This window comes from Syngnathus typhle, linkage group LG8, assembly GCF_033458585.1.
Source record: "Syngnathus typhle isolate RoL2023-S1 ecotype Sweden linkage group LG8, RoL_Styp_1.0, whole genome shotgun sequence".
In the NCBI taxonomy this organism is placed as follows: Eukaryota; Metazoa; Chordata; class Actinopteri; order Syngnathiformes; family Syngnathidae; genus Syngnathus; species Syngnathus typhle.
The window spans coordinates 11893590-11910578 of record NC_083745.1 but is presented as its reverse complement, the minus strand read 5'-3'; the positions used below and the strand labels follow the sequence as shown (position 1 = coordinate 11910578).

Sequence of the window (16989 nt, the reverse complement as noted above, 5' to 3'; positions counted from 1 at the left end):
TTTAATTGGAGAAGAGAAAAAGCATACCTTGTGTTCTTGCCACGTGCTAAGGAAACAAGCGGGGGTGCGATTGGGGCTGCCATCGGAGCCGCCGGAGGAAACGCGAGTGGGGTCGTCATGGTGGCAGAGATGAGCTTCACGTAGCTTTTGGGGAACCATCCTCTCTGTCCGCTCTGGAGCTCTCCCAGCCACCACATGTCCTGCTGCTCCAGCACCGTTATAATCTGTCACACAATGATGTCTATTTTAAAAAAAAAAAACAGACAACACTATACGATACAAATCTACAGAAATTGCATGTGACTGCTGAGTGTGGAGACAGAAAGAATCCAATTTGGAAATCAGTCCACCAGCACTGTATTTTGAAGGTGAAGATTTGAAGGAGTGGAAGCAACAGTGGTGGGAGAAATAATAAAAATGAGGAATTTGGTCACAAATAACTATGGGTCACGTAATTTAAAAAAAAGAAGTTGTGATGATGGTGACCTCGTTTTTGTTGAAGTTGAGGTGGTTGTCCTTCTTGGCTCTCCAGGGGTACAAAGCCTGAGCCTGCAATCCCTCCACCTTCTCCCCCTGGCCGAGCACGGGAGAGGGCGAGGACCCCGTGGTCATGGTGGCCGGCGTGAACGCCGAACGCTGTCGCAGCTGAGCTGACGGGACGCTGAGGGACGGATTCTGAGCGGCGGAAGAGGTGGGCCACGCGTCCCATCCTTCGCTGTCCATCTGGCTGCTGCTGTTTGATGGCCATCTGAAAAGTTCAAAAGTGCCATCAAAAGAGCGTGTCCTCTTGGTTGTTGTAAGGGTCAGTGCTTAACTTGTCAGAAAACACACACAATATTCTGCGACTTAAATGATTCCCATTGTCAAAATGCTCGAGAACAGCTGACGGTGAAGCCCGAGTCGTGTTTAAACTGGGGAGGGGTATTAGAACAACCTTTGGACTTGACTTTGGCTTTGAGCCACAGGGTTTAAAGCTGAAGAAAAAGGATTGTGGCTTTTCGGCACGCGGAAAAAATGTCGAGCGTAATCCTCACGTGGTGCTGAAGTCGGCCCAGTTACTGTTGGCAGACGGCGCGGATGAGGTCTGCCCAGGTGCGGGGGGCGGCGTGCTGACGGGCTGCCAGGCCGAAGTGGGCGTGGCCGAAGCAGTCGCCCGCAGGCTGACAGGCGCTTCGCTGTCCGGTATCCGTTCAGCATAATTGGCCGGAAACCAGCCGGTTTGTCCCCTGAGCTCTCCGCCCAGCCAACCGGGCTCCCCTGTCTGAGTCTCGTCCACCTAGTGGGACACAGGAGACGGTGAGAGTCATGGACAACATGCAAAGCTGAAATCCAGACACATGGTCATGTTTCTGACAGAAAATAGATCAACCTATGGCTTATTTATGGACAAGCTGGTGCGGTGATCTTTTTCTTTTTTTCAACACAGCACATCTAAATCCATACAGGATAATCTAGCTGGTATGAAGCATTCAAATGGCGGGTGGAAAAACATGAGTGAGTATGAGCTGACAATGTCCACAACACCGGGCTGGGCCGGGCCCGACTGGTCCGGGCACTTACCCATTCCCCCCTCACCTTCAGTTTGCACAGCAGAGAAGAGAGCAAAATGTTACACACACACACACGCACACACACACGCACACACGCACACACACACAAAGGCATCTGGGAATTTACCAAATTTACACTTGTCCCTACTCGAAGCACAATTTATTTGACATGATGACATCAACGGGAGGTCGGATTGAAACTGTGTGAACTTTTCACGTGACAATTTTAGTGAACAAAATGATTACGGTTAGTGGTACTATTAAGATATTAGTAAACGAAAAGAACTGGAAGGAAAATAACGCCCTCTGCCAGCAAAAAAAAGGGGTTTATTACAGTCGCTGTGCCCAATTTGATGAGTGTTTATTGAGCTACCATTTCATTGCTGAGGGGGTGCCAAGTTGTGTGCATGCTTTGTACCATAATGACGTCACCGGGGGCGATGCTGATCTCATCATGGCTGCGAGCGTCAAAGGGGTACAGCGCTCTGTAGTAGACCACCTTTACCGCCGCCGGCCGGTGTTGCTCAAAGCCGCTGCCTGCTGCCTTCTGCTCAAACAGGCTTGCCACTGGAGCCTTTTCTACTGTGCAAAGGAAATAGGATTACCAAACCAAGTCAAACATGGACAACGTTCAAGTCTGCCTCAAGTCTTAACCTTCAAGTCCGAAGCACATCTCAAGTTATTGTGCCCAAAATTGATCAAGTCAAGCACTAAATTAGGAAGGCCGAAGCTGGAATCCGCCCGCCAATCGGAACTAGACACAGCAGCACGTCGCCTTCAACTGACCTGTCGAAGCCCAGGGATCGACCGGCTGGCTGAAGAGCTTACTGAGTTCCTCCTGCATGTCCTTCTTGCCCCGGGCGTCCTCGTCCTTCTCCTCCACGGATGCAGCAGTCTTGTGACCTTCCGCGTCCTCCTCCGGGCCTCGCCTTTTCCTCTCCTCTTCCTCCTGGGTCACCCGGTTGAGCCAAGCGTGCGAGGCGGGTGCGGGGCTGGGCGCCTTTAGGTCGGAACTGCCTGCGTCGTCGTTCCTCCAAGTCAGAGTTTTGTCTGAGGACAACCTGAAGTACAATGTCAGGCCATCGTGTAAAAATGAACTTGCATACAAACAAAGTAATCGTCTGCGTAATCAAGTTTATGAAAATCCAATAATGTTTCCTTTTGAACATACCAAGTCTTCTGCTGGAAGACGTTTGCTCCGTTTGGAGTCCTACCTGCTTTCCTGCAACTCGGCAGACGGCCTGTCGATCGGCGCCTGCGTCATCGAGTGTGCGTCTCTCTCCGGCTCCTTCTGCTTCTGCCTTTGCTGCCGGCTGTGGATCTCTCTCAGCTCCTGCGAGGCGACACGGGAGATACGGGAAGCCAGAGTGGTAAGGAGGGCGTGGGATCGGGCAGGCTGCCTGCTTCAGGTGCCGACAACAGCGGCGACAATAACCACTCTGTAGTTATGACAACCAACTGTGCCATTAGAGAGCTCATGTGTCTTTTGCGCAAACTCAACTTGTCTCGACTTGGGAGCGAACGGATTGAAGTCATCCCGCAACAGGAAGTGCGGGACACAATGTGTCATGCATACATTTCTGTGGACCAGTGGACCGCCACATACTTGCTGTTGAGCATTTGAAACTTGTCATAGTTACGGAGTTTGAGTTGAGCCAACACCCGGCCGCTTGCCCGCTCACTCAAACGTTCGCGTTGCAAAAGCAGTGAATCTTTTGTGAGTAGGCATAAATTCAGACAACAGCCAATCGCAAATCTAACAGCCGCCGTATAAGTTTTGTGACTGAGCGTCAACGTGAGAGGACGTCAAAATTTGTGGCTCCCATGTCGGCTGCTTTGGCGAGGAATATGAAGTGTTTGATCAAACGAGGACAGAACACGACATCACAGATTAGCAGAACGCCGCACGACTGCTAGCATCCCAAGAGAGGAAACGGACATGTGAATGGGAAAAGAAGCAGGAGAGAAAAGGGTAAGCAAAGACGCAAGGAGGGGATTCCATAGGGAAATGTTACACTCGAATCGCAACTTTGGTGGCGTGGTAGCACGCGTTTGCCATGGATGAGCCAACGTCATCACCTGAGACGTAGCCAGCACAGCACAGCACGCGCACACAAACACACATAATGGTCAGTCCATGCGTGTCAAGTCCCAGCAAAGGCAACAAAACCAAAGCAACCTGGCCCGTCCGTGTGTGTCCATTTAAAATTGACTACGTTTCCGGAGCGTGTCAAGCACACTGCAATTATCGAATAAAAAAGAAAACATGTCCCAAACACCTGAGGATTGTTTAAAGTGTGAGCAAAAAAATATAATATGTCCCCTTTAAAAAGAAAATTCTCACACGGCAAATGCTCATGCTCCTAAGTAGTTCTTGTCCACTACTTCAAAAGTGTTTTCCACACAACCCTTTTTATGCCCTGACATGTGTTTTCTTTTTTTTTTTTTAAATTCTCATCTATCAGGCCGAATCCCGGTCACAGTACCACCCCAGCCCAGCAACGGTGGTGTGCTTCTACCTGTCTCCCTCTCTGCTCGCCGTCAAGCTGTCGTCGCAGGGCTTCTATCCTGGCACAGTGGCTGGCATAGAACTCACACAGAGACTGGCATTGGCAATGGAGCAAAAAAGGGAGAACAGTGTGGGAGGGGGATAAATAAAGGAATATTAAACAGAAGGAAGGGTTCAGTGTGCAAATCTCACAAAAGTCGGGTTATGAGGCGGGTTATGAGACCAGAGAAGAGCAATGGAATAATACAGGGGGGGGGGGGGGGGTTGCTGCTGAGTCAAAAGGAAGCCAGGTCAACTTCAAAGCAGGAATGCTAGCGTCTACCTATAGGTCAACTAGCAACGTCTTCCCCATGTCTACGAGTTGATCCACCTTTAAATAAGCCACTCAAAGAAAATAATTCTTTAATTCAATAATTCATTCAAATTATTCTGCTTCTTTCCTCCCTCCCGAGTCCATGTCTCCAATTTGACTCAAACATCGGACAGTAAATACAGTGAAGCCTCCATTTTCCTTTTTCTGCGGGTGAAATTAAGACAGCTCGTTTTTTTATTATTAATATCCTACACGGCAACACACACTAAAGCAAACATCAATACTGTAAATGACAAATCAATGCTGTGCAACAGTGAATTAAATAAGCGGCGTAAATGCAGACCACCACTGCATAAAGCAACAACATATTTGGGTGTATTTGGATGAATCGTGGAAAGAATACTGAAAAATGTCAGTTCTTGACTTGCACACACAGAATATTTAGCAAATAAATAGTGCAATGCCGTGCACGTTGCGTCAAGTCTTTGGTTCAATGTTTGAGACAGACAGACAGACAAACCTACAGCCAGCCAAACGTCACAGAGTGTTTGTATACCTTAAGCTGAGTGTTGAAAGCATCAATCTCGAGCAGCTTGGCCCTGGTTTCCCTCTCCACGGTGTCCAGCTGCTCTTTGAGCTGCCGTCTGCTGGACTCCTTCTGGTCCACAGCCTTCTGCAGCAATGAAAGACTGTCGCCTGCACGCACAAAGCGAGTTTGTGGGGATCAGATATTCACCTGCTATGATCATGAAACGCTAGGGCTACCCAGGAAAACTGGGATATTGGCCTTTCGGTTGAAATATCACCATTCTACACCGACGTCTATAAAAAGAAACCTGAGCAGCGAACAGTGTGTTTTTTTGTTGTTGTTTTTTTTCTTAAATCACTCACGGTGCTGGCTGCTCTGTTGAACCTGTTTGAGCTGGTCGTTGAGAGTCTGCTTGTCAGGAATGAGACTCCCGAGCCAGTGCTGGGAGTCCTGCAACGACACAAGCAAAGCGTTGCGGTCAGCGGCGCGCCGTATCGGAGAAAAAGAAGCCACAGGGTCGTCGCCGAGCATACTTGCAGCTGCCGCTGCAACAGCGTGATCTCGGCGATGCGCGTCTCCCGGGTCTGGTTGGTCTGCTCCACTTCCCTGCGCTGAGCCGACAGACGGAAGCGGACGTCCTTCAGTTTGCCCTCCAACTGGCTCTTCTTGTCATTCTGCGGCCCAGGCAGAACACCCTTAAATGCCAAAGGCATTTCTCGAAAGGAGCCAAGCCACCAGCCGCTCAGCGCTTCCCGGCGATCAATTTGCATTTGCCAAGTGTGCCAGCTCTTGTTTGTTGTGTGTGCGGTGTTGTTACCAGCGCCTCCAGTTCAAACTCCAAGGTCTTCTTGCGGGCTTTGAGGAGAACAATGCTCTCCTGCTCTCGGTTCCTCTGAGTGAGAAGCTCCTGTCGACGCTGCCGCTCCCACTCCAGCTGCCTCTGGCGCTCCAGCTCACGCTTTGCGGCCTAGACCACACACAGAGCGGCCGTTAGCATCGCCGTGGGAATTAAGCTGGATATAAAACTCAAAGTTGGGACGTTTGTCGATGAAGGTGCCGCTTTGGTGACATTTGCCAAAAGGTGGCTCACTCAACATTGTCAGAGCGGCGGTGCGTCTGCTCCCAATCTAACCTCTCTCCTTTCGATTTCTTTGCGTCTCTCCTCTTCTCGCTGCCTCTCCAACTCCCTCTGCTTCTCAAGCTGCTTCTCCAACTCCTGCTGTCGCCTCCTCTCTTGCTCCAGTCTCTCACGCTCCTGACGCACAAACACCGAAGCAAGACATTTCCTGGGGTGCCGTTGGCTTTCTGGCTTCAGATTGCCACGATCTGCGCAAGCGACCTTCCTCTCCTGCTCTTCTCTCTCCAGCGCCGCCAGCCTCTCCTGTTCTTTCCTCTGCTGCTCCTGCAGGGCCTGGCGTCGCTTCTCCAACTCCAAATTGCCCCGCTCAAAGTTCTCCCGCTTCTTGTCCTCAAACGTAACTGGGGGTTGGGGGGGCAAATACAAGATCATTGCAAATGGTTAATGGCAGTTCCTCTCTTCTCTTTACTATTATCACCATGCGGTAGGTAACCATGGCAACCACAACATATGATGGAGCACCTGGGAGTTTCTTGTCCTGGTTGCTCTCCACCTCCTCCTCTGCCTCTTCAGGGACACTCTTCTGGTCCGACTGCACGCTGTCACTTCGCACACGCCTGAAACGCGCGCAACAACACTATTCAGTGGTGCACGTGGAAGTTATGTTTAACTGGCATTTGGACTATGGGGGGGGATCCTTGGAAAAAAATTCTCTCCTCTCAAGTGTCCGGAAAACTGTGAGAACCAATGTACCTGAATGTGGGCGGGATGTAATCTGGCGGCAGCACAGGGGGCAAAGGCAGGCCGGACATAGCCATGTCGATGAGGTGCATGGCCAAGATGAACTCCTCCGCCGTCAACTTGCCGTCCTGGTCGATGTCGGACAGACTCCTGTCAAGAAGAGAACATTTTATGCTTCAGCTACGAGTGGGCAAATGTAGGAATGAGGAGTAGAAATTTCAAGTAGTGACCATATTGAGGCTAGCTGCCCTTGAGGAAGACTGGACTGCATGAGGATGGTACGCGCCTGTGGACCTGAACAACAACAAAAGTGCAAAATGTCAATGAATATACACACAGAGGACAATTCTGGAGGTGCCGGAGAGCGTACCAGTCAAGTGTCCGCTCATCATTTTGTCGTGGGAGTTAAAGAGCTGCCTGTACTTGAGCCTCGACGACTGAGGGACGGCCCAGTCGACGGGTGGCTGAGCGCTGCCAAGATCAACGCAGCATAAGAGAGATAGTTGGTGTTTTTGTTTTCCTCAAGGTATCAGACAGCAGACACTTGCGGCAACCTACCTGGCGGCATCCAACGATGGAGCCTTTTGTAATTTGGTGCTGGAGCGGTTGAAAGAGGCCTTGTTGATTGAAGATGCTGTAAAAAGGACACATATTTAAATTCCTTCCCCAAAGATGATAATAGTGATTTTATTTGATTATTGGAAAAGCAAAAAAATGACGACGATGAAGACGTCTCCAGTATGTCTTAAAAATAAACACGATACCACGTGTCAATACGTGCTTGCTGAGATGGACTCACGCCGAGACACGTCACCTGGGTGGGAGAAGCCCGAGATGGGTTGCATCACGCCTGTGATTGAGGCTCCGTTGGCCATGGGCGCCGCCGCCGCCGAGACCAGAGGCGGCGAGACGCCGACGGGTAGAGGAGGGAGCGGAAGAGGGGGCACGCCCGGCAGAGCAGTGGCAATGGGCGCCATGGCGGGCATGCCTGAAGGCGGGAAAACAGACATTGAGTATACAGATCCACCATTTGTTGCGGATCGTCTGCACGAGAACCTTACCGAAGCCAGCCTGCGGGGGTAGAGACAGTGGGGCCTGTTTCATACTGGGGGGTAACACGGAAGGGAGGGGGTGTCCTTGGAGTTTAAGCTTAATGAGCTTCATGGCGATAGAGAACTCGTAGATGTCCATACGGCCGTCATTGTTCATGTCAGCCAGGGCCCTGCGAGCAAAATAAATGGACATGAGCGACGGTACTGCAGGAAGGAGGGCTTCTCTTCAGCTACCGCTCCACAAATACACAACTACAAACGCTAGAGAGCGAGAGAGTAAGAGATAGAGAGAAAACCAAATATGTTTTTTCAGCCCATGCATCATTCCCAAAACCACATTTATCACCCAAAATGTCTCTGCGCAGGACATGGACACAACCGTCAAAGCTTTCGTCAGAATCTGTGTGCAGACTCACCAGATTTGGGCCAGGATGGGTGGCGGCAGTCCGGATTGCAGGAAGAAGTTCCTGGCTTGATCCCCTGAAAACATCAACACCCACACACAGGAAGTGAGCATAGGGGATGACACGTCATTGCACAATGCTCGACCTTGACAGAGATGTGCAATTTCATGCGTATGGCTTCAGGACATCAAGTTACCCGTGATGTATCCCCCTGCAGTGGGAGAGAGGCTGTGAAACTGTTGGTCATGTTTGGCTCTCTCATCCACCGAGATCAGGAACACGTCTAGACCCGAGACCCCAACAAGCGGACAGGAAGAAAAAAAAAAAGGGGGGGGAGACGCGGGGCAGCAAGAGGCGAGGTTTGAGGAGAATGTGTTAGTCATGAGATTCACTTCCCGTGGAGAGGCGGCAAGAGCACAGGGTGTTGCGCTTACTGACCCGCGAATGTTGTGGGGAACTGGGCCATGGTTCACTCAGTCTTCTTCAGAAACACGACCTGTAAAAGTAGCAAAGAAAAGTATTGGAAGTGATGAATGTGATTAAGCATCAACCAACTCACACAAAGATTGGGTCACTGAACATGGAGACAGACCATACGAGTGTCATATGGCTCAAGGGTCAGCAACCTATAATGTGTGGGCCACATACAGCGCACTCCGCTCTGAGCATTTCCATTAACTCACTAATTACAATTTGGACGTTTACATTCCTTGACTGACACCAATAGATATTTTCGTAAAGAATATTTCTCTTCAGGAAGATGTGGAAGATTGAGTAAGCATTGAGTGTGAAATTTAGATTAGTATACTGTGCACCAATAGATAAAATAATCAAAAATGAGAATTTAATTATGGCTTCATATGTAGACATTTTAGCTTTTTTTTTTCAACCTCGATCAGGAATGACCCAGACTGTCTATGTTAAAAAAAATATTGCCCTTGAGCAAAAAAGTTTGCCCACCTCTGGCTGGCATCAAGACTCCTGAGCTGTTGTGCAAACAAAAATCCTTGACTCAGTTTGTCGTTAGTCGTAACATTAAATAGAGGGCTAAACAATTTAATAACTTCAAAAGTTAATTGCTATTCAAAATTTTTCAAATCGCAAAGGCTGCAATTTGTGGCTTAGAAAAACGACTTTCTTTTTTATTTATATTTATATTTTAATTATTACAATTCATCGTGTGTACTATGCTTTGCATTTAAGAAGTACAGTTCATATGTTTGGATATCATTGTTTCATCATGAAACAGGAAAAGTTGAAGCAATTAAGCCTCACATTTTATTGCAAAATTGTTGTAATTTGTAAAACATTGTAAAGTCATCTGCCAGCACTTGCACGATGGCGCCCCAAGTGGTCGCGGTTAAACACAGCCGCCAGTACACATACAACCACTTCATTCAACAACATAAATTTGTATCATAAGCATACTCGGAATGGAGCTTTGATGGCCACAAATGACGAGTAACTCAACTTGAGCGCTAGCCAGTTACCAACCGGCCGCTAAACTGAATCAGCGACGGCCAACGATGCTCTCGTTCAGTGACACACACTCAATCACCGGGCCAAGCCTTGCTAATTAAAGCCACACACACTCAACGCTGCAGAAACTACAGCGTCAAACGTGAGGCCGCAAAGGGACAAAGGCGGCACCGCTCATACACATGTGATTGCACGATTCATCGATAGACAACTGGGTTCTAAATTAAGACTATACTTCTACGGTCAGTAGGTCGGGTATGTGTGAAACATGGAGGATTGAAATTTCATACGCAAGGGCTCAAAAACATGACAAAACAAAAATAGAATCATAAACATAATCTACCAATGATGCATACATACTCTTTGTTGTTTGATGCTTATTATCGCGGCGCGATGAGCTTGGAAGGGAGTACACTCTGAACTAGTCGCCAGGCGATCACAAGGTATGATTAATGCTCACTGAAATGCATATTATAATTACAATAACCAATAAATCGACCGATTCATAAAAAATGTATATTTGTAATTGTAACAACTTCTTTTTGGCACCTTAATCCTGCCTTAACCCATTTTTGCCAAAAGCTAACATCAGCCGATTCATCAATCTGGCCCCATCTATTATCAATCTTATATTCGATAGCCATATCTGTAACGGTCAGTGACAATAACGGGTTCAATATTATGGCCTCACTCTACACTGCGTCGCTTCTATTTTTATTATTCCACAATTGTTGTTGTCTAACAAAATGCCTCCAGAGTTTTTGTTTTTCTTGCGCTTCTGACCAAGCCAAAAACCTGTAAGCGGGGAATATTTGGGGGGGGGGGGCATGTGATTTAGCTCAGTGGTCCCCGACCCCAGGTACCGGTCCGTGGATCATTTGGTACCAGGCCACACAATTAAGAATCATTAACACATTATTTTACACCTAGGTGACGTGTATATACCATTACTCATGTTGTGTTGTTGGTACAATGTTATGAGGGTGCTGCAACTAAAGTTGTTGATAAAAGTTTATTGTTATATTATACTGTGGTGTTCGCATACAGACTTCCCCTATGCAACTAATGGTTGATGGATGTTTTGGGATGGTGGTGTTTATGTGTTGACGCACTTCCGTTGTTGTTCTGCTATATGATTGGCTGGAAAAACAATACGGCGACGTTTATGATTGTGGTTGGTCTGTTTTGCGGAAATGGGATAGTTCACACACGGGCGATTTTTGCGAAGAAAACTTCCGTAAACAATGTGCACTCTGTGATTTATTTATGCTATTTTTTTATTGATGCATTTGATTTTGATTTTCTAGAATTGATTTTGGAAATTTTCTTCGCAAAAATTGTGACGTCATCAAACACCGGTCCGTGGAAATATTGGCTGGCAGTAATCCGGTTCATGGTACTAAAAAGGTTGGGGACCGCTGATTTAGCTCTCATCATACCACTCAACATTGTATTTTGCTGCATTTAGTACCGATTGAAAAATATTCATCACTTCGAGTCGTCGCTTTGAGTTGGACGTATTTCTCAGAGTTTGTTTTGATGGAATTAGTCTGGATAAATTAATTAGAGCACGGGGATGAAAGCCGCAATGCTGTTATCAAGGCTTGTAGCAGATGCCGGTTTAACAGTGACACACACACACATCCCAGATTGTTGTGTGACGACAGCGATTAAGGTTGAGTCATTCTCTGCCCCCTTGTTTGCCCCCATGACCCCTCTTACATGGACATGTTTATGGATTTAAGAACTGTTAATGACACCGATGGCCTGGAAAGTCATATTTCGGGGATAAACAGCCAGACAACTGTCGTTCCTAAAAGATCAACAAGGACGCCACATTGATTGAAAATAGTTGATGTCTGTAAACAGTTGCAAAAGAGACGCAGTGTGCTTTCTCACAGCAAATTCTTGCTATTTTGGTTCAATCAGCAGGGTCGCAATCCACTAAATCCTGTGTATTGGCACTGGTTGGCTTACAAACAGTTCTTATTGCAAAACAAATGACTCCCCATTGGAAATAATGGATGTGAATAGCCTTTTTATGAGTATAAATGTGCAGTAGAACAAAACTAACCAAAATTGTTAACTATGAATAACTGTAACTATAACTAAATGTAACCCCACACATTGTGACAATAGAACTGTACTGATACTTTATCTTAGCATTGTTTAGTTTAATCTACTCGATTTACAGAGCATAAATTGCAGTTGTTAGGCATGTCCACACGGCTCAGGCTGGTGAAGTGGTATTGGTGCAATTTATGCTAATAAAAAAAAAAAAATGAACTGCTTTATTGAGCTTTATAAGCTACATGCGCGAGCATAACCTGGAAGGCCAAAATATGAGCTCCAAATACACTTACCTTATTTCAAGCATCAATCGTTACCATAGAAACTACTGTACTTCGCACTGGCGTCTTGATCGAATTTCCAACCCAGGAGGCTGATTTCGACTCTTCCCCGTTATGCAGACACGTTTAGTGACACCAGATGGACATTAAATCTGCATTTAATATGACATTTACGCACGCGGCTGCATTTTCTTACGCAATGATTTATAGGGATGGGCAGCCTAAAGTAGCATCAACCTATCCCTGAGCTAATGGGAAACATTGTTATTCATCGTTATCAAGCGGACTCATGGCATTGTGCGTGCTAGTTAACCAAAAGATGGGTTTGACCATAAACGACACCCGGAATGTTGGTTAGCGTGAGGTTAACAACAAGCAGTCCAAGATGCAGTGATTTCACGTTAGCATAGCAACGGCTAACACTTTGGCTGCCGGGGTAACGCCGCCCAACATCTGTCATCACGATGAATAGACGCCGGCGAAGTTACACTTTGTCCGGGCACGGCGAGGCAACGAGCTTTGGAACTGTTATGAGACATCAATCATAACGTCTAGCATCGTTGCTAACGCGGAGCTAACGTCATCCCCCTATGCTCACTCAGCCAGGGGACATTCTTTCGCATCACATCCGAAACAATTCCGCTTACCTCATTGAAACACTGCCATATTGAATTAATGCACAAAGTCCCTCCTTCGCTCAACTAGATGACGTAAACCACACCAAACCGTGTAGTTTAATTCCCAAAAGCGCCCCCGTTCTTTTTTTGACTCGGTGCTGGTAGTTCCGAAATCCCGACTGAGTGCGAGCAGGGACAGTTGGGAAAATGGGGGTGACGTCCACAAAGTATCGCGAGACTAAACCGGGGTCAAAATTTAGGAAATGCAATCTCGCGATGGATGTACGCGGCGAGGCAATGAACAGGAGTGGACCCCTCTATAAGGGATAAGAACCAGCCCCCCCCCCCCCCCCTTATCACGAAAATCCATGATAAATGCATTAATAATAATAAAAAATTAAAACTATTTAAACTGTCATTCTTGAAAAAAAAACGGGGATAATCCCCCCTATATAAGCGTTTGCCAAGATGAACAGGGTTGGCATAAAACAAAACAAAACAACAAAACTATAAATAAATAAAACCCAAACAAAACGCTTGAAACATTGTGCCTCGACACCAATGCTTATCTTTCCTCAGCCCAACTCATTCTTCACAAGGAAACACTTTTCATCCTTCCTGCCAAGATGAGTAGATGATATTACAGGTTATACTAATATAGTTAACCTAATATCCATATGAATTGGTAAGACTTCAATAATAAATCAGATCAGATATTGAATTATATATAGAATTATATAGATTCAATATAGAATTGGTAATACTTCACTAATAAATATTGTAGCGAAGTTATCCAGGGTTATGTGGATTTGGTTTATGGTAACAGTGTGTTGCTACTATGATATTCTCTCTTTTATTGGCAAGAAAACACCAAATATCATTCATACGGTATCTTACAAAAGTGAGTACACCCCTCTCATTTCTGCAATGTTTTAATTATATCTTGTCATGGGACAACACTGAGGAAATGACACTTTGAGACAATGTTAAGTAGTATTATTTTATTTATTATTTTCCAGCACCGCCGTAATCCTTTTAGGCATGGACCCCAAACACACCTGCAAGACGACCACTGCCTTCCTACAGAAGCTGAGGGTGAAGGTGATGGACTGGCCAAGCATGTCCCCAGACCTAAACATCTGTGGGGCATCCTCAAATGGAAGGTGGAGGAGCGCAAGGTCTCCAACATCCACCAGCTTCGTGATGTCATCATAGAAGAGTGGAAGAGGATTCCAGCGGCGACCTGTGAAGCTCTGGTGAACTCCATGCCTAAAAGGGTTACGGCGGTGCTGGAAAATAATGGTGGCCACACAAAAATATTGATATTTGGGTCCAATTTTGACATTTTCAGTTGGGTGTACTCACTTTTGTTGCCAGCATTTTACACATTCATTGTTGTATTTTGAGTTACCGTTTGTTTACATGTATAATGCGCAAAATGTAACTAATTTATTGTCCTAAAATCTGGGGTGCGCATTATATGTACATGTACAATTTAAAAATATATATATATATATTTTTTTTGTTTTGGAAGAAAATCATGGTACAACAATTTTTGAAGAAAATCTTGTCACGGATGGAGTGTGGAAAGGAGCAGGGCGGGCAAGTGCAGCTTGGACCAGGGTTCATTGGAGGAACTCAAAACACAGACTTGGTAAACTAACATAACTCTCTAACAAAACCAACAACAGGACTGACCGACAAAGACGTGGAACAAAAAGACAGGGTGACATTACCAAAGACAGGAACAGAAACCTGTGTTATTGTCAAATATTGTTTGTTTTTTAATTTCCATCGCGGACTGGACGCCATACGGAGGCAGTATCACTGCGCATGCGCACTATGGATCCGATGCGAATAGTCCTCTTCTCTTCTTCACTGACAATGAATGTGATAGTTTAATACAGGGGTCACCAACTCCGGTCCTCAACACTTTCACAACACTTTGCCTTGTTCCTTTTTTAATCTCCATAGCAAACCGGATTTTGGTTTCCAAGGGTGTTTATATTCCTCTTCAACTTCTCTCCCATACAGAGCCGCCACCTAAATGTTGAACAGAGGGTGTGTTTTTACCGAAGTCAAATTCCTTGTTTGGCACGCTCAAACATGGCGAATAAAAACTCTTGAATCTTGAATCTTGAATCTTTTCACTTTCCTCTCTTTTCATTTTAACCTAACTGATCGCGGTGGTGCCTTTATGGGCAGTCGGAGAAATCAATGCCAACAAAAAAAATACATCCAGCCTAGTTAAGACCATACCAAAGACTATAAAAATGGGACCCATTGGCTCCCTGCTTGGCACTCAGCATTAAGGGTTGGAATTGGGGGGTTAGATCACCACATGATTCCCGCCGTTGCTGCTCACTGCTCCCCTCTCCCCCAGGGGATGGATCAAAATCACATGGGGATGGGTCAAATGCAGAGGACAAATTTCACCACACCCAGATGCGTGTGTGACGATCATTGGGACTTTAAAAAAAATTTTTGGGTGCGTATTATACATGGGTACAGGCTTTTTTCCAGCATCGACATGCCATTTTTAGGGTGCGTATTATACATGGGGGCGCATTATACATGGAAAAAAACGGTATTTTAAAGTAATGAAGGAATGGGGTCGAAATACAAAAAGTCCTGCCTAGCTACAAAAACAGATATGCTCAAACCGCATTGAATAAAGTACATAAACAGAAAAGTATATTCACATATTAAATTAATAAAAGAAACATTTTAAGCATATAATTATGCTTACACACCAAATCAATAAAGAAGACATAAATAGACATTTTTGATAGGTGGTAATGACAAAGGTTTTTATAACTTTATGATCTGATATATATTTCTGAGCACTTGGAAATAACAAATGTTTTTTTTAATATATTGCCTAAATAGCTTAATGACCCTTAAGGAACTGTGTAATGCATGCCTGATGTTTTTTCTCTAAATCATGGACACGGCCAGAGTCGTCTTGAGGTGCGACAGTGCAAGAATGGAGCAGAATGTTTACAGGAAGGTCACTTGGAGATAAAACCAGCAGGTGCCAGAGGGAGACAGCCAAGGACTCGGCCAAAGATGATCGGCAAGGCCGAAAGACGGGATGGCACCCACTCCCAATGAATCAAACTCTACTGCGAACTCGCCCCACCCCAACGACTCATCACTGTTAGGGTAGTGCTCACATAATCATACAATGAAGATATTCTGCAAACCCTAACAATCACCCATCAAACTCGCCCCACACCGGCCTGTGCAACTGAATATAAGCTGACCAAAGAACCTTTAACGTTGCCTTTTCTGAATGGAGACTTTCTGCTCTTGAAAGGCCCAGCGCTGTATTGTACTTTCCTGAAAACAAAGCTTTCTTAACAAGAATTGTGATTGAACTCAACCAACCTGTGTAAGTCTAATTTGTGCTTCAGTGTCTTAGCATTTTCCTAAATCTGAAGAAATCAAACGAGCATGCAGTGAGTAAATTGGATAACAGGTGATTGGCAATGGCTTTTGCCGTGAGGCGCAGATAGCGCGCTCCCTAAATTGTGGACAAAATCCAACAGTAACAATACATTTACTTTGCTATCCAAGCTCTACAGTGACTACTTAACATTGGATCAACGTGTCATTTTCTTAAGTGTTGTCCCATGACAAGATATAACTAGAATTTTGCAATTTCTGGAGAAATTGCGTGTGAAGGCGAAATGTATGAATAACTTCTTCAGGGAATGCTGCCGAACGATGTTGAAACGTGTTGAATTACTTGAGAAATGTAGAATATTTGGAGAATTTGTGGCGAATTTCAAAATAAAAGATGTCAAGTTTTTGGTAAGTGGGAAGTTGTGGAATAGGTCGAAAAATGATGAACAGTTGAAAGTTGGAATGGGTTGAATCGGTTGAAAAATGTAGAAATGAGAAGGGAAAAAGGAATTGGGTGTGAATTTCAAAATAAAAGATGTGAAGGTTTTGGGAAGTTGTGGAATAGGTCGAAAAATGATGAACAGTTGAAAGTTGGAATGGGTTGAATCGGTTGAAAAATGTAGAAATGAGAAGGGAAAAGGGAATTGGGTGTGAATTTCAAAATAAAAGATGTGAAGTTTTCTGTAAGTGGGAAGTTGTGGAATAGGTAGAAAAATGATGAACAGTTGAAAGTTGGAATGGGTTGAATCGGTTGAAAAATGTAGAAATGAGAAGGGAAAAGGGAATTGAGTGTGAATTTCAAAATAAAAGATGTGAAGTTTTTGGTAAGTGGGAAGTTGTGGAATAGGTAGAAAAATGATGAACAGTTGAAAGTTGGAATGGATTGAATCGGTTGAAAAATGTAGAAATGAGAAGGGAAAAGGGAATTGGGTGTGAATTTCAAAATAAAAGATGTGAA

The 16989-nt window shown here is 45.4% G+C and overlaps 1 protein-coding gene across 8 annotated transcripts in view; it reads right to left on the bottom strand.

Moving 5' to 3' along the window:
- The window catches only part of itsn1 (intersectin 1 (SH3 domain protein)), a 36518-nt gene extending 23679 nt beyond the window's left edge, over positions 1 to 12839 (bottom strand). Inside the window, exons 1-24 of one of the 8 annotated variants that reach the window (XM_061284369.1) lie at positions 12654 to 12839; positions 8615 to 8672; positions 8373 to 8459; positions 8189 to 8252; positions 7782 to 7942; positions 7520 to 7708; positions 7279 to 7354; positions 7091 to 7191; positions 6951 to 7014; positions 6733 to 6870; positions 6502 to 6596; positions 6241 to 6380; positions 6034 to 6156; positions 5719 to 5868; positions 5435 to 5575; positions 5264 to 5351; positions 4929 to 5068; positions 4070 to 4153; positions 2765 to 2883; positions 2337 to 2611; positions 1969 to 2132; positions 1035 to 1276; positions 487 to 748; positions 28 to 224 (exon numbers count right to left, since the gene is read on the bottom strand). In XM_061284369.1, the coding sequence (XP_061140353.1) occupies positions 28 to 224; positions 487 to 748; positions 1035 to 1276; positions 1969 to 2132; positions 2337 to 2611; positions 2765 to 2883; positions 4070 to 4153; positions 4929 to 5068; positions 5264 to 5351; positions 5435 to 5575; positions 5719 to 5868; positions 6034 to 6156; positions 6241 to 6380; positions 6502 to 6596; positions 6733 to 6870; positions 6951 to 7014; positions 7091 to 7191; positions 7279 to 7354; positions 7520 to 7708; positions 7782 to 7942; positions 8189 to 8252; positions 8373 to 8459; positions 8615 to 8642 (3128 nt within the window). In that variant the 5' untranslated portion in view covers positions 8643 to 8672; positions 12654 to 12839. The remainder of the gene's footprint in view (positions 1 to 27; positions 225 to 486; positions 749 to 1034; positions 1277 to 1968; positions 2133 to 2336; positions 2612 to 2764; positions 2884 to 4069; positions 4154 to 4928; positions 5069 to 5263; positions 5352 to 5434; positions 5576 to 5718; positions 5869 to 6033; positions 6157 to 6240; positions 6381 to 6501; positions 6597 to 6732; positions 6871 to 6950; positions 7015 to 7090; positions 7192 to 7278; positions 7355 to 7519; positions 7709 to 7781; positions 7943 to 8188; positions 8253 to 8372; positions 8460 to 8614; positions 8673 to 12653) is intronic. The other 7 variants (XM_061284370.1, XM_061284374.1, XM_061284375.1 and 4 more) reach the window with 7 other exon arrangements.
- Positions 12840 to 16989: the final 4150 nt, after the last annotated feature.